Source organism: Zalophus californianus, chromosome 13 (assembly GCF_009762305.2).
Source record: "Zalophus californianus isolate mZalCal1 chromosome 13, mZalCal1.pri.v2, whole genome shotgun sequence".
Lineage (NCBI taxonomy): Eukaryota > Metazoa > Chordata > Mammalia > Carnivora > Otariidae > Zalophus > Zalophus californianus.
Window position 1 is genome coordinate 31,513,958 of NC_045607.1, and position 24,984 is coordinate 31,538,941.

At 39.6% G+C, this 24,984-nt stretch overlaps 2 protein-coding genes across 4 annotated transcripts in view; one reads left to right on the forward strand and one right to left on the reverse strand.

Annotated features, from left to right (window-relative positions):
- The window catches only part of INVS (inversin), a 161,885-nt gene extending 139,622 nt beyond the window's left edge, over window positions 1-22,263 (reverse strand). For 2 of the 3 annotated variants that reach the window (XM_027615153.2, XM_027615150.2), the window contains exons 1-2: window positions 22,104-22,263; window positions 18,520-18,649 (exon numbers count right to left, since the gene is read on the reverse strand). In XM_027615153.2, coding sequence (XP_027470954.1) covers window positions 18,520-18,625 — 106 coding nt within the window. In that variant the 5' untranslated portion in view covers window positions 18,626-18,649; window positions 22,104-22,263. Of the gene's footprint in view, window positions 1-18,519; window positions 18,650-19,758; window positions 19,806-22,103 lie in introns of those variants that run through there. The other variant, XM_027615151.2, reaches the window with a different exon arrangement.
- Window positions 22,264-22,411: 148 nt separating this feature from the next.
- The window catches only part of ERP44 (endoplasmic reticulum protein 44), a 92,605-nt gene continuing 90,032 nt past the window's right edge, over window positions 22,412-24,984 (forward strand). The window contains exon 1 of the mRNA XM_027615341.1: window positions 22,412-22,717. Within this exon, the coding sequence (XP_027471142.1) occupies window positions 22,412-22,717 (306 nt within the window). The remainder of the gene's footprint in view (window positions 22,718-24,984) is intronic.

Sequence of the window (24,984 nt, forward strand, 5' to 3'; positions counted from 1 at the left end):
CTATTGAATTGTACTTTAAACTGGTGAACTGTACGGTTTGGATGTATGGAATCTCAACAGAGCTGGTACAAATATAACATGTATCCCCACTACATATAATTTAAAATGGAATACTAAAAACATTCAAGAAATTCAGAGGAAGACAGGAAAGAGGAAAAAACAGGAATGAAAAACAGAGGGAACAGTAAACACAGAGTAAGCTGGAAATCTTAAATCTTAACATTAATAATTACATCAAAGGTAAATGATAAAAAACACATTAATAAAAAGAGATGGATAACAAAAGATCCAGCCATATGCTATTTATAAGAAACTCACTTGAAATACAAGTAGGTTAAAAATAAAAGAATGAGCACAGATACACTATGTAAACACAAATTAAGAGAAAGCTGATTAACATCAGATATTAGTATCTTATAAAACAGACTTCAGAGCAAAGACAATTACCAGGGACAAACAGCAATATTACATAATGATAAAGGGATCAATTCACCAAGAATACGTAACAATCCTAAATGTGTATGTACTAAATCATGGAACTTCAAAACACATGTAGCAAAAACTGACAGAATTATATGAAACATTTGAGGGCGCCTGGGTGGCTCAGTCATTAAGCGTCTGCCTTCGGCTCAGGTCATGATCCCAGGGTCCTGGGATCGAGCCCCGCATTAGGCTCCCTGCTCCGCGGGAAGCCTGCTTCTCCCTCTCCCACTCCCCCTGCTTGTGTTCCTTCTCTCGCTGTGTCTCTCTCTGTCAAATAAATAAATAAAATCTTTTTTAAAGAAAAAAAGAAACATTTGAAAAATTTACAATTATAATTGGTAACCTCAATACTCCTCTCTCAGTAATTGCTTGAACTGCTAAAATGAAAAGCAGAAAGGATAGAAAAGAACAGAATACCACTATAAAGCAGCAGGATATAACTGATATTTATTGATCATGTCATTCGATAACAGCCAGATATGTAATCTTTTAAAACACTGATGGGACCATTCACCAAAAGAGACCATATACTGGTCATAAAACAAGCATTAACGATTTAAAGAAGTGAAGTTATACAAAATATATTCTCTGACAATAATGTAATTAAACTAGAAATCAGTAACAGAAAGATAATGGGAAATCACTGAATATGTAGGAATTAAACACCACATAGATAATCCATGAGTCACAGAGAAAATCTCAAGGGAATTAAAAAAACATAATTAAATGAATGAAAATAATAGTAGTGTTATAAGGTTCCTACTCTACACATGAGGGGGCTTGGAAGGAAATATAGCATTGAGTACCTGTATTACAGTAGAACAATAGCTTCAAATCAATGATCTATCCTTCTACCTGAGGACACTAAAATAAGAAGACCAAATTTAATCCAAAACAAGCAGAGGAAGTACATAATAAAGATAAGAGCAGAGATCAATGAAATTAAAATTAGAAAACACTAGAGAAAAATCAATGAAGCTAAAAGTTGGTTCTTAGAAAATATCAATGAAATTGATAAATCTCTGATCAGAGTGATCATTAAAAACAGAGCAGACAGAAATTTCCAGTATCAGAAATGAAAGCAGGGACAACACTATGGAGCCTGAAGTCATTAAATGGAAAATATGGGAATATTATAAACAATTTTATGCCCATAAATTCAAATTTAAGTTAAATAGCTGAGAGAGAGAGAGAAAGAGAGAGACATAGATGGATAGGATAGAATTGAGAGTACTGAAACAGACCTATAAAAGGATATGATCAATTGATTTTTGACAAAGGTGCAAAGGCAAACCAATGGATAGTCTTAAACAGATGGTACTGCAAAAACTGGAATTCATATCCAAAAACAAAAAATGAACAAATAAGAAACTCTCAACCTATACTTTTCATCATATACAAAAATTATCTCAAAACTAATCATAATCTTAAATGTAACACCTCTATAACTATATAAAACTTTCAGAAGCAAAGAAAAGTGACAATCTCTGTGACCTTGGGTTAGACAAAGAGTTCTTAGACATGATACCAAAGAACAATCCATTTTAAAAATTGATAAATTGGATTGCACCCATATTAAAAATTCTGTTTGAAAGAACTGTTAAGAAAATAAAAAGACAAGCCACAAATAGGGAGAAAATATTTGCAAAACACGTATCTGATAAGGTCTTTTACCAAGAATAAATCAAAACTAAAAGGCAACCCACAGAATGGGAGAAGATATTTGTAAATGACATATCTTAATAAAGGGTTGGTATCCAAAATATATAAAGAACTTAAAAATTCAACAGCCCCCCAAGAAGAATTCTTACAACTAAATAATAGAAAGACAGATAATGAAATTAAAAGATGGGCAAAAGTTTTGAATAAACATTTCACTGAATAAGCATGTGAAGAGATGCCCAACATCATTAATACAGAGGGAAATGCAAATTCAAACTGTAATATGCCATTATGTATCTGTTGGAATGGCTAAAACAAAACCAAAACTGAAAACAAACCTGACAATAGCAAATGCTGGTGAGGATACAGAACAACTAGAACTCTCAGACATCACTGGTAGTAATTCAAAATGGCATAGTCACTACAGAAAACTGTCAGTTTCTTATTAAGTTAAATATAAACATACCACATGGCCCAATAATCTCTTTCCTATGTGTTTACTCAGAAGAAACAAAAGCAAGAAAGCTTATATTCACATAAAAACTGGTATTTGGATGTTTATGGAAGCCTCATTCATAATTGCTAAAAACTGGAAATATCCCCATTGTCCTAGTGGAAAATGACAAAAGAACTGTAGTCATCCATACAGTACAATACTGCTCAGTAATAAAAAGGAATGAACTATTGATCTACTTAACAAGGAAAAACCTCAAATGCATTTATGCTAAGTGAAAGAACTCTGTTTCAAAGGATACATATGGTATTCATTTACAGCACATTCTGGAAAAGGTGAAACTATAAGGAGGGAAAACAGACCAGTGGTTATCAGGGGCTGGGACGTGGGAAGGGACTGATTATACAGGGACACAGGGAAATTTTGGGGTGTGATGGAACTTGCCTATATCTTGATGGTGGTGATTACATGACTACATATTTGTTAAAATTAAATAACTGTACACTACCAAGGATTAAGTTTACTGTATTTACTGTATTACACTTCAATAAAGTTTACTTAAAAACAACAAAAAATAGGGGCGCCTGGATGGCTCAGTTGGTTAAGCGACTGCCTTTGGCTTAGGTCATGATCCTGGAGTCCCAGGATCGAGTCCCACTTTGGGCTCCCCGCTCAGCGGGGAGTCTGCTTCTCCCTTTGACCCTCCCCAATCTCATGCTCTCTCTCTCTCAATTAAATAAATAAAATCTTTAAAAACAAAACAAAAAATACCTCCTACCATGCACTGTAAGTGAAAAAAATTTGCTACTTTCATCACAATGATCAGGTATTCATATATAAGTTGAGGGTAATATACAAGTTGAAAATGAGGGAAGCCAGTTACTTTTAAGGTGCTTTGGCATAAACTCTGCTAATGCAGGAGGAAAACTGATCAAATGAAATATTTTTAAAGGGAAATATAAATGCTAGGGGAAGAAAAAGAAGGTGCTGCATTTCTCTCTGCGTTGTTTTTGTGCCTGAAATTAAGCTACTGTGCTAGCTCTAAATATTTCAATATATATTTAAATCTTGGATGTGATAGGACCCAGAAGTACTTTATAGTTTCTTGGATAACTCGCTTTGCTGATCCATGTTCCCACGTATTCTGGTAATAAATCAAGAAATGTCATTGCTCTTGAAATCTGAAAGAACCTGACAATTTGTGTGTAACTCCTGGAGGGCAGGTATTCTTTTTCAGAGTCTCGTTTTGAAGATGGCAGCAAGTTCTGCATTTGATTCAACATATCTGATAATAGAAGCCCCTGTGCACAAGTCTTCTGAGCGGTAAAACAGTGCTAGCTATTATTCCCTCCACAAGGGCCTCTAATATCTAATCCAGAAGACTCTAGAGATTCTATCACTGCATTTATAGATGACTCATTTAAGCCCGAACTCACTAATAAAACTAAAACATATTACAGGTAGAGCATGTTCTTTTTATCATGTGAGCCCTTCTGGAGTCAAAATGATACTTGTAGAGAATATGAGTAATAAGGCCAGTCTCTAGTTGTCTTTCACGATGCAAGCACACTCTCTACCTGCATTTTGTCTGCCAGTGTTGAGCAAAGACAGTAGGACCTAGGATTAGCAAGATGATGGTGATTCATATTTAATTTCTCATTGAAAACTTTAGTGAGGGAGAAGATTTAGGATCTGTGGTCACAAGAACAAATGTTGAGAAATGAAGGCAATCATCACATACCGGGATGATCCTATCTGATTAGGCTTCTTAGGGCCAAAGTGAAGTCAGCACCATGGGGTTAACAGTAACTGTACCTCCTAGGGTACAGAACTTTAGGCCAATTGCTATGCTTTTCCCAAGTCTTCTGTAAGGTGCAGGGAAACTTCTAGCTTTCTCTTCAATCCCTGAAACACTTGTTTTTGGGTGACTAGTATTACACTTCCCGACAGAGAAGATTTAATTAGGTTCTGTCACCACCATCCAATACATTATGCTTGCCTATATGGCAGAACTTGTGTATTTGAGGATCCTGAAAGCATGTCTCCCCTATTTATGATGAGAAAAGCGGCATTCAGCCTCATTTGGGTCCTGTTCTGAGTTGCTTTCGGGGGATAGTGGCTTTATGGCTAGTTTCTGAGTCATGAGAGTCCTATCAGGTTCTGAGCTTCTTGGCTAAAAGAGAGCAACTGAGAGAGGCCTTTACCTACCTATCCAACCCCCTTTCTTAGTTCCCTCAATTATAACATTTAGCCAATACCATTCCGGTCTGCACAACAGCTGATTCTGACATTCAAGTGAAATGATTTCCTGTTTGGAAGCGTTTTGGAACTGCAACACATTGTCCAAACGTAGGGCTTGGGATGTAAACGAATCTCACTGGACGGCAGTACACTTGAATTTGAATTCCTGTCAGGAGCAGCTAATAGACAAAGCAGCTGGCTAGTGTGCTGTGTTGTTTTAATTATTCTGGCAACTGTAGAGATAGCCTCTAATCCATGACCAATTGGTGCTTGCTTAACAGGGGCTGGCGTTCCGCATGTGCTCAGCCCGGACACAGCTCCGAGAGCTGAGCTGGAGCCATGACGGGAAAGCCACTGCCCAGTGCGTGCAGTTATTTTAAGGCTGGCTGAAGCAGAAGGGTCTGTATGGTTAATGGGCTAGTATGTGCAGAAACCAGAGCTCCAACTTAGCAGTTAGAAGACACGACTGTCCCTTCCAGTGAAAGCTGCGCCAGTCGACACACGAGCTACTGCGCTGCGCTGTCCACCACGAGCCAATGTAGCCTTCTTTACTAACATATCCTTTGCTTGTTCTCAAATGTTACCCGTGTGTGACATCAGAGATGCATTTCGTCTGCTTTCGCCCACTTCTTATGTCACAACTTTTGTATTGCCAGAATCTTGGGAAGGCATTTGTGGTCATTTAAATAAAAACGATTTGCTTAGGGGCGCTTGGGTGGCTCAGTTGGTTAAGCGTCTGCTTTCGGCTCAGGTCATGATCCCAGGGTGCTGGGATTGAGCCCCACGTCGGGCTCCCTGCTTAGCGGGGAGCCTGCTTCTCCCTCTTCCTCTGCCTGCCTCTCTGCCTACTTGTGCTCTCTATCTCTGTCAAAAATAAATAAATAAATAAATAAAATCCTAAAAAAAAAAAATCCCGTTTAAAAAAAACGATTTGCTTACTGTTATAAAGGCAACGTGGGAACAATGGAAAGAGCATGGGATTCAAAATCAAATAAATTGGTTTGAGTCTCAGCTGTGCAGTTATTGCAACTGAATTTCTTAACTTGTGAGTCTGTGTCCTGACATATAAAATGAGAATTATAATAATAAGGGACATATTACATTTTGAGGTCCCTTGAGATTTTACAAAATATTTTTACATTTTATCTCATTATAGTTGTTGTTGGCATCTTAAAATAGCATTTATACTCACTGCCTTTTTTTTTTAAGATTTTAGAGAGAGAGAGAGGGCACGAGCAGGGGGAGGGGCAGAGGGAGAGGAGAGAGAGAATCCATAAGCAGACTCCCCAGCTTAGCACGGAGCCCAACTCAGGGCTCGATCCCAGGACCCTGAGATCATGAAATGAGCTGAAATCAAGAGCCAGCGCTTAATGGACTGAGTCACCCAGGCGCCCCTATACTCATTGCTATTTCGAAATTATCATAGCTGTTAGGTCTTCCATTAGACCTTGCTATTTAATGTATTAATAAAATATGATTGTAGGTATATTGCTATATACATCTGTATTTCAATACAGCTGCTTTTTTTGGATTCCTATATATCATATTTAAGCTCTTAAAAATATATTTTTGAGAAGGGGTCCATAAGCTTTATCAGATTGCCAAAAAGACCTGTAGCATAAAAAAACGTTAAGAAAAATCCAGCCTAGATAACCATTAAGTTCATCAATCAAGGTTTAGACCTAATCAGTTCTTCCTCTCTTGTGTTTCTTATTCTCCGTGTTCATACATACGAATGTGCATTGTATGCACAAATACCTCCATACATGGAGGATCCACAGTTTCATAGTTAAAAGCATAAGCTTTGGAATCAGACTTCCAAGCTTCAATCTAAGTTCTGCTATTTATTAGACAAGTTAGTTAATCTCTCTATACCTTAGTTTCCTCACCTATGAAATGAGGGTAACAAGAGTACCCAAAATTCTCTGTAGTGTTTTGCTGTTTAACGAGTTAATAAGTTGCAAAGCACCTACACAGTACCTGGCACATATAACGTAACTTTATGAAATGCTGGCTAATTTCATTACTACTATTAGTATGGATGTATACATATGTAAGTCCATAAACATATGTATAGGGGTGCCTGGGTGGCTCAGTTGGTTAAGTGTCTGACTCATGATTTCAGCTCAGGTCATGATCTCAGGGTGGTAAGATTGAGCCCTGTGCTGGGCTCCGTGCTCAGCGCAGAGTCTGCTTCTCCTTCTCCCTCCCCCTCTGCTCTTCCCCTGGCTCGGGTACTCTCTCTCTCTTTCAAATAAATAAGTAAGTAAATAAAAATCTTTAAAAAGAAAACTACATATGTATAGAAGTATTTATAAAACATTTAGTGACCCTAACATTTAAGGTCATCGTTGAGGTAAAGGAAGACATAACCTGAAATAATGTCACTGCTCTAGCACTTATGAGACTGCTTGCCCTACCTAACTACTGTGTTGGGAGATGTCATAAACAAAGAGAGAAAATAACTTAGAGATTTACACTTGTTTAGAACATTGATAGGTCATCAAAAATTGTGGAAGAATCAGAATGGTGCTGCTTTGTCACTTTACCACGGCAAACAACCCAAACACTATTAGCAGTGATGATAGTATCAGTCATTACACACTATGCATATCTACAAATTATTCTGTTTAGTTTTCACAAAGCAAACAGTATTATTCTTCATTGCATTTAGTGATTTTCCATTTTGAGACATTTCTGAAACTATGTAAGACTCAATCATTTCACTTTTAAGTCCAAGCTGACAATAACATTAATAAGGTCCTATTTATATTGTCTACTATGTGTCAGGTGTGATGCCAGATTTCTTTTTCAGATATACTTGGCATATATTATTATATTAGTTGCAGGTATACAACATAATAACTTGATATTTGTACATATTGTGAAATGATCACCACAGTAACTCTAGACAACCTCTGTCACCACACAGTTACAATTTTTTTCTTGTGATGAGAACTTTTTTTTTAAAGATTTTATTTATTTATTTGAGAGAGAGAATGAGATAGAGAGAGACAGCATGAGAGGGGGGAAGGTCAGGGGGAGAAGCAGACTCCCCACTGAGCGGGGAGCCCATGCGGGACTCAATCCTGGGACTCCAGGATCATGACCTGAGCCGAAGGCAGTCGCTCAACCAACTGAGCCACCCAGGCGCCCGTGATGAGAACTTTTAAGATTTACTCTCTTAGAAACTTTCAAATAAATGATACAGTATTATTAACTATAGTCACCCTTGATGTTTTACAGTCTTTATCCTGTTGAACTTTCACACAGCAAAGTACAATAGTCTATAGTTTTCAGATGAGGAATTGAGGCTCAGAAAGATTAAGTGGCTTAACCGAGCCTAAGCAGACTTAATACCACTAATAAGTGACAAAGCCAGAACTCAAAACTTGGATTTATCTGACTCTAAAACCCACAGTCTTGTACAGTATTAAAATGAATCTACTAAATTCTATTATCAACTATATCGTTGGTATTCAACCAAATTATTTGAGTTAAGAGAAAAAAACTACATATTACCAATGATAGCCATGGTATATAAGGAATTTACTATGTGTGTTTAAGCTTTTACGGCCCAGGACTGAGCCCTAAATCATCTGAATCGAGGATGTAATATTACATTAAAGCATTAATCCATTGCATTAGGTTAAACATTAAAAATTTCTATGGAAATGATATCTCATTCAGGGAAAGCCTCTTCAGTCCTCCTCCAGAACAATGGGCAGCATAGAAAGTGCTCAATTTAATTAGTTGTGTATGTAGAAAGAGATGCTCATCTGTTTCCATGGAGTCGAACACATCACCGACATACTTCTCCATGGAAACAGAGAAGGGAAAACAGAAAATGCGAAAGTGAATGAATTCAGTGAGCAGTTGGTGAGCAAAGATTCAGGAAAAAAATAATTCATCTGTAGTACTATGTTACTAGTTTAGGAAAGAGGAATAGCATATATTTAGAGATCATCAAAATGCACTACATAAAAGAAGATATAAGATACACTGAAATTTAAGATGACACCGTTGTTATTTTGGTGGGGATAGACAAATATTGGGAAATGCCAAGAGCGCAGGTAGGACTGTCCTGCAGTGCAGGACTGTCACAGGTGACATAATGGCAGAACTCTGAAAAGATGAGCAGTGTTACAGCTCAAAGTCGGTAATGAGACAAGGTGAAAGAACACAGAGGGAACACTTTATAAATATAAAGTAAATTTATCGGTCTGTACTAGTTTCCCATAATTTTGTTCTGCTTTGTTTTTAAGGATTTTTTCTTTGAGGATTTAAAATTACAGGAATATTTCAAGTTTTATTATGTAACACATTAGTTAATTTGTATGACTGAGCCTGTATAATGGCTTTTAATTTATAACACCCGGCACCTTTTATTTCCTTTGAAGGTTATTTTTCATTAAAATCATAAAGAGTTCACTTTATAAGATATTTTTTCTTGAGGTATTCTGACTTAAAATTTTTTTTTCCAATGGAATTTAGTGCAAACCTGCCTCTCAAGTCAATTTAATTTAATTTAATTCGATTCAACTCGATTCACAATTAATCCTGGCCCTCAAGATGATTATAGGCTTCTTGGGAGGAAAGGTACTTAAAAGAATGGTTATAACATTTATTGATTCCTTCAACAAATATATCTCATGTCCCTACTATGTGCCAAGTACTGCACTGGATTTTGCAGATACAGTGATGAATTAAACAGACCCCGTCTATTCTCACAGAAGCTACTATTTTATAGGAGAGAAATGTTATAACAGTCATATATATAAATATACAAGTTCAATGAAGAAACACTGCAAAGTTCCAAGAGAGAACACAACAAACAGTTTTCACTGAGCCTGGATGATGAGGGCAGGCCTCTTTGAGGAAGTGACCTAGAAGCTGAGGCCTGAAGGATGAGAACAGTATTTCAGGCAAAAACCCTAGGACAGAAAAGGGCTTGGTGGGTTTGAGAAAATGAAAGAAAGCCAGTTTGTCTCAGAACAGAGTGGATAAAGGTGAAGTTGGAGAGGGAAAGAGCTACAGGTGCACTTTTAAAATTTATTCCAAGTATAACAGGAAGCAATTAATGAAGTTTGAGCAGGGAAATAACAAAACTGTATATGGAACTTTCAGTTCAAGTAAACATGGAACACAACAAAAAAAAGTTCAAAAAAAAAAGCAAACTATAGTATTTGAGCTCTACACCTAGTGGTAAAACTACAACGTAATTATTATTATTATTTTTTAAAGATTTATTTACTTATGTGACAGAGAGAGAGACACAGCGAGAGAGGGAACACAAGCAGGCTTCCCACTGAGCAGGGAGCCTGATGTGGGGCTCGATCCCAGGACCCTGAGATCATGACCTGAGCCAAAGGCAGATGCTTAACAACTGAGCCACCCAGGCGCCCTACAATGTAATTATTACTATAAAAGTCAAGATAGGAAAATACTCCAAGGGGGAATGAAGAAAGCATTAAGGGGATTCTGGGGGAACAATGTTCTGTCTCTTGACCTAGTGGTGGTTACACAGATGTTTGTTTTATATTTATGTGTTAAACTTACATAATTTGTACATATTTCTCTAAATGTATACTTCAAAATAAGTATTTTTTTAAGGTTTATTTATTTATTTTAGAGAGAGAAAGAGCACGTGCACGTATGCGTGCCCAAGCCAGGGGGTGGGGTCGGAGAGGGCAGAGGGAGAGAGGATCTTAAGCCGACTCCCCTTTGAGCGCGGAACCTATCACGGGGCTTGATCTCATGACCCTGGGATCATGACCAGAGCCAAAATCAGGAATTGGATGCCTGACTGAGCTAACCAGGTGCCCCTTGTTTTGTTGTAATAAAAGAGTAGATTGAGGTAATGAAGCTGGGTTTTGGTAACAGACTGATAATTAACCCCCATATCCATTCACGTGTGGAGAAGTGAATCTGAGGCAATATTTGGGAAGACAGAGCACGGCTGGGGGGGCGGGGAAGGAGAGCCTCTGTCAGCTGGCTACTGGCAAGTGATAGAGCAGCGGAACACAAAACTAGAACTTTTAGAAGTCGGCTCCCTGAGGGACTTCGCTCCAGTGGCTAAGCAGGTGTGCGTGCGTGTAACCCTCGCTGGGACAGTGTGGTCTCAGGACCCTCGGGGTCACAGAAAGACCGGGGGTGCCTGAGTGCGGCAGAGCTCCCGGGTATCAGAGCAGGGAAGCCGGCTGCAGAGACGGAGCCCCGGGTGGGCTCTCAGCTCCGGGTTGCCATAAACCAAGATCCACGGCAAAGCTGGGCCACTGCTCCTCCAGCAGGGATCCAACAAGCGGCAGTTGCAGGGAGAGTCCACTTCCTCCCCCAGGAGGAGCGGCGCGGGAGCGCACAGCAGGGATCTGCTGGGTTTGGAGACTCCACACGGGGTCAGGTGCCGGAGATAGAAACGCTCGGCCTGTCGGGTGAGCACGGAGTGCCGCCGGAGACCAGGGAGACGGGAGTGACTGCTTTTCTCTGGGGCTCACTGAGGAGTGGGGCCCGAGTTCTCGGCTCCTCTGGGGCAGAGATTGGAAGGCCGCCATTTTCACTCTCGTCCTCCAAAGCCAAAGGGAAAGCTTGCAGGGAACAAACCCCAGCAGATTACTCAGCCCGGACCAGCAAGGGCGGGGCAGTTCTGCCTCTGGCAAAGACATTTGGGAACCACGGCAACAGGCCCCTCCCCCAGAAGATTAGCAAGAACCGCCAGCCAAGACCAAGTGTACCCATCAATGAGAACTGCAAAACTCCAGCGCTAGGGGAATATAGCACATAGAATTCATGGCTGTTTCCCCATGACTCTTAGTCTTTCCAAGTTAATTTTTAAAATTTTCTTTGTTTTTTTCTTTTAAAAAATTTTTCTTCTTTCCTTTTTCAACCAACATCAATTACTTTTTAAAAATTTTTTTAATTTTCATTTTTACAGTCATATTCTATCCCTTCATTGTATTTAAACTTATTTTTTGTACATATATGTTTTTCTTTCTTTAAAATTTTGGGATACAGTTTCTTCTAACAGACGAAAATATACCCTAAATCTAGTACATGGCTTTGTTCTAGTCTCCTGCCTGATCACATTCTCTTTTTTTTAAATTTTTCTTCTTTCTCTTTTCAACCCACTTCTTATCAATTCCTTTTTAAAAATATTTTTTAATTTTCATCTTTACAGTCATATTCCTTCCCTTTATCACATTTACCCTTATTTGTGTGTCTGTATATATATATGTGTATATATATATATATATAAAAGTCTTTCTTTCTTTAAAATTTTGGGAGGCAGTTTCTTCTAACAGACCAAAATACACCCAAAATCTAGTGTGTGGCTCTGTTCTATTCACCAGCCTGATCATATTCTTTTTTTTTCTTTTCCCCCGGGTTTTGGGTCTCTTCTGATTTATTTAGTGTATATTTTTCTGGGGTCATTGTTACCCTGTTAGCATTTTGTTCTCTCATTCATCTATTCTTCTCTGAACAAAATGACAAAATGGAAAAACTCACCTCAAAAAATAGAACGAGAGGTAGTACCGACTGCCAGGGAACTAATCAATACAGAAATTAGCAAGATGTCGGAACCAGAGTTCAGAATGATGATTATAAAGACACTAGCTGGGCTTGAAAAAAGCGTGGAAGTTATTAGAGAAACCCTTTCTGGAGAAATAAAAAACTAAGATCTAACCAAGTCGAAATCAAAAAGGCTATTAATGAGGTGCAATAAAAAATGGAGGCTCTAACTGCTAGGATAAATGAGGCAGAAGAGAGAATTAGTGATATAGAAGACCAAATGATGGACAATAAAGAAGCTGAGAAAAAGAGAGATAAACAACTAGTGGATCACAAGGGGAGAATTCGAGAGATAAGTGATACCATAAGATGAAACACAATATTAGAATAATTGGGATCCCAGAAGAAGAAGGAGAGAGAGGGGCAGAAGGTATATTGGAGGAAATTATAGCAGAGAACTTCCCTAATTTGGGGAAGGAAACAGGCATCAAAATCCAGGAGCCACAGAGAACCCCTCTCAAAATCAATAAAAATAGGTCAACACTCTGACATCTAGTAGTAAAACATACAAGTCTCAGAGACAAAGAGAAAATCCTGAAAGCAGCTCGGGAGAAGAGATCTGTAACCTACAATGGTAGAAACATTAGATTGGCAACAGACCTATCCCCAGAGACCTGGCAGGCCAGAAAGGACTGGCATGATATATTCAGGACACTAAATGAGAAAAATATGCAGCCCAGAATACTATATCCAGCTAGGCTGTCATTGAAAATAGGAGAGATAAAAAGCTTCCAGGACAAACAAAAGCTAAAGGAATTTGCAAACACGAAACCAGCCCTCCAAGAAATATTGAAAGGGGTCCTCTAAGCAAAGAGAGAGCCTAAAAGTAACATAGACCAGAAAGGAACACAGACAATATACAGTAACAGTCACTTTACAGACAATACAATGGCACTAAATTCATATCTTTCAATAGTTACCCTGAATATAAATGGGCTGAATTCCCCAATCAAAAAATACAGGGTATCAGATTGGATAAAAAAAAACAACAAAAAACAAGACCCATCAATATGCTGTCTGCAAGAGACTCATTTTAGACCCAAAGACACCTCCAGATTGAAAGTAAGGGGGTGGAGAACCATTTACCATGCCAATGGACATCAAAAGAAAGCTGGGGTGGCAATCCTTATATCAGACATATTAGATTTTAAACCAAAGACCGTAATAAAAGATGAGGAAGGACACTATATCATACTTAAAGGGTATATCCAATAAGAAGATCTAAAAATTTTAAATATCTATGCCCCTAACATGGGAGCAGCCAATTATATAAGTCAATTAATAACAAAATCAAAGAAACACATTGACAACAACACAATAATAGTAGGGGACTTTAATGCCCCCCTCACTGAAATGGACAGATCATCTAAGCAAAAGATCAACAAGGAAATAAAGGCTTTAAATGACACACTGGACCAAATGAACTTCACAGATCTATTCAGAACATTCTATCCTAAAGCAACAGAATACACATTCTTCTCTAGTGCACATGGAACATTCTCCAGAATAGATTACATCCTGGGTCACAAATCAGTTCTCAACTGGTACCAAAAGATTGGGATCATTCCCTGCATATTTTCAGACCACAATGCTTTGAAACTAGAACTCAATCACAAAAGGGAAGGTGGAAAGAACTCAAATACATGGAGGCTAAAGAGCATCCTACTAAAGAATGAATGGGTCAACCAGGAAATTAAAGAAGAATTTAAAAAATTCATGGAAACCAATGAAAATGAAAACACAACTGTTCAAAATCTTTGAGATGCAGCAAAGGCGGTCCTAAGAGGAAAGTATATAGCAATACAAGCCTTTCTCAAGAAACAAGAAAGGTCTCAAATACACAACCTAACCCTACACCTAAAGGGGCTGGAGAAAGAACAGAAAATAAAGCCTACACCCAGCAGGAGAAGAGAAATAATAAAGATCAGAGCAGAAATCAATGAAATAGAAACCAAAAGAACAGTAGAACAGAGCAACGAAACTAGGAGCTAGTTCTCTGAAAAAATTAGTAAGATTGATAAACCCCTGGCCAGACTTATCAGAAAGAAAAGGGAAAATGACCGAAATAAATAAAATCATGAATGAAAGAGAGATCACAACAAACACCAAAGAAATACAAACAATCATAAGAACATATTATGAGCAACTATATGCCAACAAATTAGACAATCTAGAAGAAATGGATGCATTCCTAGAGACGTATAAACTATCATAACTGAACCAAGAAGAAATAGAAAACCTAAACAGACACATAACGAGTAAGGAAACTGAACCATAATCAAAAATCTCCCAACAAACAGGAGCCTAGGGCCAGATGGCTTCTCAGGGTAGTTCTACCAAACATTTAATGAAGAATTAATACCTATTCCTCTGAAATTGTTCCAAAAAATAGAAATGAAAGGAAAACTTCCAAACTCATTTTATGAGGCCAGCATTACCTTGATTCGAAAACCAGACAAAGACCCCATCACAAAGGAGAACTACAGACCAATATCCCTGGTGAACATGGATGCAAAAATTCTCACCAAAACACTAGCCAATAGGATCCAACTGTACATTAAAAGGAGTATTCACCACAACCAAGTGGGATTTATCCCTGGGCTGCAAGGTTGGTTCAACATCTGCAAATCAATCAATGTAATACACTACATTAATAAAAGAAAGAACAAGAACAATATGATCCTCTCAATAGATGCAGAAAAAGCATTTAACAAAATACAGCATCCTTTCTTGATTAAAAACTCTTCAGAGTGTAGGGATAGAGGGTACATACCTCCATATCATAAAAGCCATCTATGAAAAACCCACAGTGAATATCATTCTCAATGGGGAAAAACTGAGAGCTTTTCCCCTAAGGTCAGGAACGCGGCGGGATGGCCACTCTCACCACTGCTATTCAACATAGTATTAGAAGTCCTAGCCACAGCAATCAGACAACAAAAAGAAATCAAAGGCATCCAAATCGGCAAAGAAGAAGTCAAAGTCTCACTGTTTGCAGATGATATGATACTTTATGCGGAAAACCCAAAAGACTCCACCCCAAAACTGCTAGAACTCATACAGGAATTCAGTAAGGTGGCAGGATATAAAATCAATGCACAGAAATCAGTGGCATTCCTATACACCAACAACAAGATAGAAGAGAGACAAATCAAGGAGTCGATCCCATTTACAATTGCACTCAAAACCATAGGATACCTAGGAAGAAATCTAACCAAAGAGGCAAAGAATCTGTACTCAGAAAACTATAGAATACTCATGAAAAAAATTGAGGAATACACAAAGAAATGGAAAAACGTTCCATGTTCATGGATTGGAAGAACACATATTGTGAAAATGTCTATGCTACCAAGAGCAATCTACACATTTAATGCAATCCCTATCAAAATACCATCAAGTTTTTTCACAGAAATGGAACAAATAATCCTAAAATTTGTATGGAACCAGAAAAGACCCCAAATAGCCAGAGGAATGTTGAAAAAGAAAAGCAAAGCCAGTGGCATCACAATTTCAGACTTCAAGCTCTATTACAAAGCTGTATCATCAAGACAGTATGGTACTGGCACAAAAACAGACACATAGATCAATGGAACAGAATCAAGAGCCCAGAAGTGGACCCTCAACTCTATGGTCAACCAATCTTTGACAAAGCAGGAAAGAATGTCCAACGGAAAAAAGCGTCTTCTTCAACAAATGGTGTTGGGAAAATTGGACAGCCACATGCAGAAGAATGAAACTGGACCATTTCCTTACACCACACACAAAAATAGACTCAAAATGGATGAAACAGCTAAACGTGAGACAGGAATCCATCAAAATCCTTGAGGAGAACAGAGGCAGCAACCTCTTCGACCTCAGCCGCAGCAACTTCTCCCTAGACACATTGCCAAAGGAAAGGAAGCAAGGGCAAAAATGAACTATTGGGACTTCATCAAGATAAAAGCTTTTGCACAGCAAAAAAAACAGTCAACAAAACCAAAAGACAACCGACAGAATGGGAGAAGATATTTGCAAATGACATATCAGATAAAGGGCTAGTATCCAAAGGTCTATAAAAAACTTACCAAACTCAACAGCCAAGGAACAAATAATCTGATCAAGAAAAGGGCAGAAGACATGAACAGACATTTCTGCCAAGGAGACATCCAAATGCCCAACAGACACATGAAAAAGTGCTCAACATCGCTCGGCATCAGGGAAATACAAATCAAAACCACAATGAGATGCCACCTCATACCAGTCAGAATGGCTAAAATTAACAAGTCAGGAAATGGCAGCCATTGGCGAGGACACAGAGAAAGGGGAACCCTCCTACAGTTTTAGGTGGGAATTGACGCTGATGCAGCCAGTCTGGAAGAAAGTATGGAGGTTCCTCAAAAAGTTGAAAATAGGGACGCCTGAGTGGCTCAGTCATTAAACATCTTCTTTCGGCTCAGGTCATGATCCCAGGGTCCTGGGATCGAGCCCCGCATTGGGCTCCCTGCTCCGTGGGAAGCCTGCTTCTCCCTCTCCCACTCCCCCGCTTGTGTTCCCTCTCTCGCTGTATCTCTCTTTGTCAAATAAATAAAAAATAAAATCTTAAAAAAAAAAAGTTGAAAATAGAGCTACCCTATGACCCAGCAATTGCACTACTGGGTATTTACCCCAAAAATACAAATGTAGTGATCCGAAGGGGCACGTGCACCCCAATGTTTATAGCAGCAATGTCCACAATAGCCAAGCTATGTAAAGAGTCTAGATGTCCATCAGCAGATGAATGGATAAAGAAGATGTGGTATATATATATGTATATACAGACACACCCAATGGAATATTATGCAGCCATCAAAAAATGAAATCTTGCCATTTGCAATGACGTGGATGGAACTAAAGGGTATTATGCTAAGCGAAATGAGTCAATCAGAGAAAGACAAGTATCATATGATCTCACTGATTTGTGGAATTTGAGAAACAAGGCAGAGGATCATAGGGGAAGAGAGGAAAAAATGAAAAAAGACGAAACCAGAGAGAAGACAAACCATAAGAGACTCAATCTCAGGAAACAAACTAAGGGTTGCTGGAGTGGAGGGGGGTGGGAGGGATGGGGTGGCTGGGTGATGGACACTGGGGAGGGTATGTGCTATGGTGAGTGAGTGCTGTGAATTGTGTAAGATGATGAATCACAGACCTGTACTCCTGAAACAAATAATACATTATATGTTAATAAAAAAAGATAAGTTGGAGTGTAGCAGAGAAGAGGATAAGGAGGTAGGAGGAGAGGAAACAGATATATAGAGAAAGTAAGACAAAATTAATGACATTTTGGGGAATGGAGAGCCTAGTCAGAGGTTAGGGTGTATGGATAGAAGTTTTTGGAGACACTGGAAATGTAGGACAAAAATGAATTCTGATGGAACCAGTACATAAATTCAAATAGTATGGAGTTTATTTTAAAGCCCCAAGTTGTCAATCATGTCACTAGACACTGGTGTGTAAAAGATTAAAAACAATATACATTTTTATTTCTTTTCTTGAAATAAAGAGTAATGACTTCTGAATAGGTGGAAATGTGGGTTTTTACTATATCTGAAAAATTCTTACCCATTTTCTGTCCTTGAATACTCTCTCTCCTACTCAGTTTGTTCTCTCGTTCTAGAACTTTAATACTGGGCTTCTCTCTATATATATATGATAGGGAGAATGTTGAATCAATTTGAATCAATTGAATCAATGATAGGGAGAACACTAAATCAATTTTAAATCATTACAATTTAAGTAATTTATTTGTAAGCTTTAGTACCTTGGGTATATACTAAATGTAAAAGATCATTATTCACTATCTCATTCTAGATCTGTTACTATAGAGATGAATTAATTCTCTTAGCACCTTAGAGTACATGTCCAAATTCAGTGCCAAGCACACAGATATGTCTCAAGTACTTTTCACCTAATCCTAATCCATATCCTTAAATTTCAGGCCTTAATTACTTTCTTGTTCAAGTTCTGGAATGAAATATAAATAATGATACATTGCCATTAAAATGTGTGAGTACAGTGCAATTAAAACTCAGATTAACACACTCCCTTAGGACAGAGTTATTTTTAAAGTTTCTGTATTCACGGGGACCACTTACCTATGATGAGTCTATGAAGAGCACTCTTATCTCCATTAATAGCTGCTGCATGAACTTGGGATGCTAATGAGGAGCCAGGAAAGAACAAGTTCTCTGACCTGTTCATAGTCTTCTCAACACCTGGAGCACCCTGGAACAATGATTTAAACTATGACTATATGCAGAAAACACTTCTGAAAGCTGTCTCATCAGTCTTAAGTGGATATATTCTAAATATGGCTGAATAGAAGTATTTGATGAGGTGGGGCACCTGTATGTCTCAGTCGGTTAAGTGTCTGCCTTCGGCTCAGGTCATGCTCCCAGGGTCCTGGGATGGAGCCCCTGCATCAGGCTCCCTGCTCGGCAGGGAGTCTGCATCTCCCTCTGACCCTCTCCCCTCGCATGCTCTCTCTCACTCTCTCTGTCAAATAAATAAAATCTTTAAAAAAAAAGAAATATTTAACTGGGATTCAAAAAGTCTGCAGTCCTTGTCCTACCTAGAATTGCCATAATGTGGCAAATTAGATGACCCTTTGAACAAGTTGCTCATCTGTAAAATGAGACGGTTGGATGCTTCTAAGACTCTTACTAGGGGTTATCTTTTTTTTTTTTAAGATTCCATTTATTTATTTGACAGAGAGAGACAGGGAGAGAGGGAACACAAGCAGGGGGAGTAGGTGAGGGAGAAGCAGGCCTCCCGCTGAGCAGGGAGCAGGATGTAGGGCTCAATCCCAGGACCCTGGAATCACGACCCAAGTTGGAGGCAGATGCCCAAGACTGAGTCCCCAGGTGCCCCAATATCAGGGGTTATCTGAGGAGAAAAAAGGAGGCTCAGTATTTAACCTTAGGCACAGGGCTCAAAAGCTACAGTGACGTTTTTTTTAAATACATTTATTTATTTATAAGAGAGAGTGAGAGCGAGATAGATCATGGAAGGAGAGGGAGAAGCAGACTTGCCACTGAGCAGGGAGCCTGATGTGGGGCTTGATCCCAGGACCTGGAGATCACGACCTGAGCCAAAGGCAGATGCTTAATCGATTGAGACACCCAGGCGCCCCAAGCCACAATGGGTTCTGATTTGATTCCACATAATACTAAACATCAGAACTGAAATTGGGAATAAAGATGATAAACAAGCCACAAAATGAGTATGATGTGAACGTAATTGTCAGGTCCGAATCAACTAAATTTAAGTGCTAAATTAAAAGGTACTTAGTTCTATAAATAAACAAACAAACAAACAAATAAATAAATAAATACCTAGTACTTAGTTCTCTCTCTCATGCTGACAAAAGGAAGAATTTTTATTTGTTCTCTCCTTATGTTCTTTCTCTCATGCTGATAGAAGGAAAAATTTTTATTTGTCTCTCCTATGTCTCTTGACCTTAGGATTTTACTTGGAAAATTACATCATTAGGATCAACCATATTTCATTGGAAAGATTTTGTTCTGACTGGTAGTCTGATAGGGTTTGCTAGAACCTTCTAGAAATGCATTAGCTGCATAGAAAAAGTGAGTTCTCCAGCATAAGCCTGTTGTAGCAGAGGCTGGATTATGTCAGAAATGCAGCATGAAGAATTCAAGCACCTGTTGGGAAGGAAAAAGGGGTAGTTGCATCAGTGATCTTAAAATTCCTTCCTAAAGGTAAGATGCTATATCAAAGTTGAATGCCTGCAAGGACCTGGAAGGTAGTAAGTGTAAGGGAGTCATGGGGAGCGTGGCAAGCTGGAGCATACATGCATATCTAAAGAAAGCAGCTGCTAATCAGCTAGTTAACAGCTGCCAAAAGGGCAGAGAAGTCCTCTTCTGATTTCACCAAAAAAGTCAGTCCAATCTCTGACTCTGGAGAATTTGGGAGCTTTGTAGGAGAAATTTATCACTACTGATGAGCTAGTACTCGTGTTGTCATTGACAAGGATTATTGGTTCAAATTCTGTCTTAAAGTGAAAGTGTTTTAATTTTGGTAAAGGTCAGCTCTTCATGTCTTTATTTTGCTGACAATTTGAGTTAACACGCTGGCAGAAAATATGGGCTTTGGGAGACACTTCTGTCAGAAAAACCACTGTCACAGGCAGGATTATGTTAAAGTGACTTGAAAGAAGCTATAAAACAGGTGGAGGTAGAAACACAGGAAAGGAGGAATTGCGGAGGGCTCTAGGCCTGATTCTGTTAATAATAAGCAGCATGCCCTTAGGCTACCTCAGTTCTCTGATTTTCTGTAAAATATGAACAATGAAATAGGTAGACTATGTTGATTCATTCACTAAGTTGAGTGCTATGTGCTAGGATCTGTTCTGAGCTCTAAAACATGTCATTTCAGATTTTAAGTGATCAGAGTTTTAGGCATATCAGAATCACACACACACACACACCTCTTCATAACCTTTGAAAAATGCACTAAAGTTTTATCTCAGTTATATACATTTCACCTCATAATTGTTAGCACAGTAACAGGTACATAGCTGCTATCAGTAAATATTTGTCCAGTGAAAAGTCACAGGCTGAGTGCTAAGTCCAGATGGCGAGCAGGATCAAAGTTTAATTTCTTGGACTAAAGAGGTCATACTCATGAGCATCTGCTCTTTTTTAATTCCCCATTTCTGGTCTCTTCTATTGAAGAGGTAGTGAGCAGTCTAGAGATAAGAACAGATAAGACTAGAAGAGAGAGACCTAACCAAAATCTTGGCTCTACCACTATCTAATTTTGCCAGCCTGGGAAAAGTGTTCTTTAGGGTCCTTTTCTAGCTCAAAAAAACATATATATGTATACACACACACACACACACACACACGGTGATTTTTTTTTTTTGTAAATAATTTTTATAGATGAACAACAAAACCACGTTGTTAATTATAAAGTACTATAAAATGTACAGATATCATTAACTAATTATAAAACCAGCCACTGTAATAAATGCTCTAATAATTATAACTAGTACAAAACTAGTGGTGCGGCAGTCACAAGCGAAGGAAGAGTCATTCTGATCCGGACTAACGGGTTGGTTTTTTGGAAAGTCCTCAGAGATGGTGACATTTGAGATGGCATTCCAGATAGAGAAGGGGCTAAGGCCATTCCATGGCAGCAGGAAAGCTAGAGTACAGGCAAGGAGTAGGGAGAACCTCAAAAAGAATGCCTCTCAAGTAGTTAGCACTGATTGTGTGGCGAATATCTGGGACAGGTGGACCTCGCTCGGTGCTTCCAGATGAGGCTGGGGAGCTAACTAGGGCCAGATTAAGATCCTCAATTGCTTGGCTAATGAATTTCGTAATTACCCTGTAGCAGTGATCTATGCATTAGTAGCAATCACAGTCGCACTGAGCTTTTCAGTTTACAACGTGCTTTCCCATTTTATCCCATATCTACTCCCTACACGAGCCCACAGAGACAATTAGGGATAAGTCATCGACTCATTCTACTGAGGCCCTGAGAGGTGGCTCTGACTTTATAATGCAGTAATTAGTGCAGAAAGAAGAGGCAGCAAGTGAGGAGGCCAGTGATGAAGGATCAGGCCACAGCCCAGGCCAGGAGGGCCTGGAGTTTGAGGCAGGGGCCAAGGCAATGCAGATCGATCGGAGCTTCCCCAGCCAAGCCCCCTCCTACTCACCCTCGCCTCCTCCAGGACTCACGTCCCGGGGACGGCTCCAGGAGGCACGACCCCCAGTGGGCCACCCCTCCCGCCAGGACAGTACACTACATCCGGCTGGGAGAGCCCCCCGCACGCTGAAACTAGAAGAACCCCTTCGAAGGCCGCCCGAGACGCTCGATCGCACTGCCCTCTGGGAATTGTAGTTCCCATCCTCTAAAAACAGAGGTTCACCGCCCCCCGCCTTTTCTATCCCACAGGACCCCGCGCGCGGAGGACTCGGTGGACCTGGGCCGAGAGCCTGATGGGAAAGAAGTTCTGGATGCCCGATGACGTACTCAGTGAAAGTGGTGCAGGACCACATTTCCCAATATGCTCCGAGGTGGGCAGGACCCGGAAGTGAGGGTGTGCGAGGCCTCTCTGGAAGTTGTCCCGGGTGTTCGCCGCTGGAGCTCCGGGTCCAGAGGACGAGGTGCCGCTGCCGGGAGGACCGTCCGCTGCCGCCGGCTCCCGGAGCCCAGCCCTTTCCTAACCCAACCCAACCCTGCCCAGTCCCAGCCGCGAACCCCGGCGTTACCATGAATCCTGTCGTCTTCCTATCCTTCCCCGACCTCAGATGCTCCCTGCTGCTCCTGGTGAGTGAGTGAAGGAATGACAGACCCTTCGACAGACTCTCGGACGGCCTCACGCCCTCGCTAAGGGAGAACACAGCTGCTCCCACCCTTGCCTTCCTATCTTTTCCTCCGGTAGCGAGGAGTGCACCCTCCCCCGCTGCCTTCACTCCCCGCATCCGTCTGTACGCTTCCCAGGCCTGGGGTACCCGAGGCCTGAGAAACCACGGTCGGAGATTGGGACCTGTAAACTGGAGAATTAGCCGTGGGGGAAGGATCCGTGGGAGGGTCACGGGCGAGGAGCTTTCCCTTCCCCCAGACTAACAGAGGTTGTTTCAGGCTCGAGGGCTCATGGACCTGGTGGTAGCTTGAATCGAAAAAGACGGGAGAGAGACCTACTGTTCTCTCCCACCCCCTCCTTTTGGGAAGGCCGACAGGTGCTGGGGTCCTGTGAATCTCACACTAGAGCTCTGAAACGGTGCCCGGTTTGGCAGAGCCCTCTGTTGTGGCTTGATACGATTGGTTGGGAACCCGGAACTGGAGGCAGATTTGGAGTCCACCCGGGGAATAAAGAATTGAAGGGTGGAGACAGTGATTATCTGAAAACCTCTGCTCAAGGTCTCCCTTAGATTTTGTCACACATCCCCCTTCCCGAAATTTAAGCAGAATTTTCAGTGCTCCTGATTTGAGAATGACCAGGTCTTCTGCATACATTCGCTCTCATTTCTAAAGTCCCTCACCTGCTGGGCTCCATCCCATTGTATAAAGGAATCTTTCCCCAGTCCCTTTTCCTCCAAAGTACCTCTCGAATGTACAACCTGACTAATTCAGGCTGCAGGTCAAATTGAGACAAAAGTGAAGGACGGACTCCATATGGCAATGACGTACCTTTAATTGAGCCGTTATCATACAATATTTGAAAATACTTTAATTGTAGTAGATTTTGAAAATCGAATTTAAGATGAACGTTAAGTCAGAATCACTTTTTTTTTTTTACAATTTAAAAAGCATAATTAAGTGACTCACAGAAAGTTGTATAGCTAGCTGGTTACCGGCAGAACTGGGACTTGAAGCCTTGTCTCTTGACTTGCATTGCTTATTCCACCATAGCATGTTAAATTTTTAATATTTGTATTTGAAATTTTTAGTTTCTCTCTCCCCCTCCTCCCCCTCCTTTTTCTTCTCTCCCTGTTTTTTCTTTCTGATTTGCAAGTCCTATTAAAAAGCCATATACAGTATTCGGATCTTTTTAGAGAAAAAGCACTATGAAAAACTAAAGGGGATGTCAAAGTACTTTTGAGAACCAAGAGTTGAATATAAACATGTAATATTAAATGATGATGTGTCTTATTGACATTTCTTATACAGCAGTGAGTGACTTCTGCATAGAGGGAAATATTCTGTAGAGAGCTCTTTTTGGTAATTTCATTAATATACTGTGCTTCTCTTTTCCTTCTAGAAGTACTGGGATAAGGGTCATTGTTATTAGAGACTACTCTCACTTTAAAGATAATAGATATTAATCATTTTCCTATCCATAAAATGATAAAATGGTCTGAATTGTGAGTTGTCTGCTAGAAATTACTTTTAGGTAACAAAAAACAAAAACAAAAAATCAAAAAGACAGAGGACAAAAATTTTAAGACATTAGAAAAGTTGAAATACTGAATAGGGAAACTACATCAGATGCACTTCCCTGGAATGGTATGTTTGGTTGTAGAACTTAGTTTAAGAAGGAGAAAGTATTTATTTTGAAATAACTCATACTTTTTATAGAAAACCTACAAATCCATTAAGTATAAAAAGATTTCTTTCCCTAATGATTCTAAAGTCTAGTTAACAATTTGTATATTTAAGTAAATGTAGAGGAATAGAAACTTAGAAGACATTTTTAGAGAATACTTATAAAGTTAATGGGCTGGAAAATAAAACCCAAGAAAAGGTTTAATAAACCAGAATTACAAGTCAAGCTAGATTCAGTTTGAACACAGTGTTTACCAAAGCAGTTTTAATTATAGATTAGTAACAAATATTTATAAAACATCTGTGTAATCACTACTTGAGTTATCTGTCTAACTGGTCATTCTGTCCTAGTGATGGAACCTGCTTCGTCAGCATCCCACCTGTCTAAAAATATATTGCTTTATCTTCTCCAATGTACTTTCTTCCTCCTCCCTCCAACTTCCCCTCTCAGACTTCAGGTTACTCCCTCCCACATACAGTCATCGAATATCCAAGTTCCCACCTAGCTGAGGTCATCATTTTTCCCTCAAATGGCCTGCCCTAAAAAG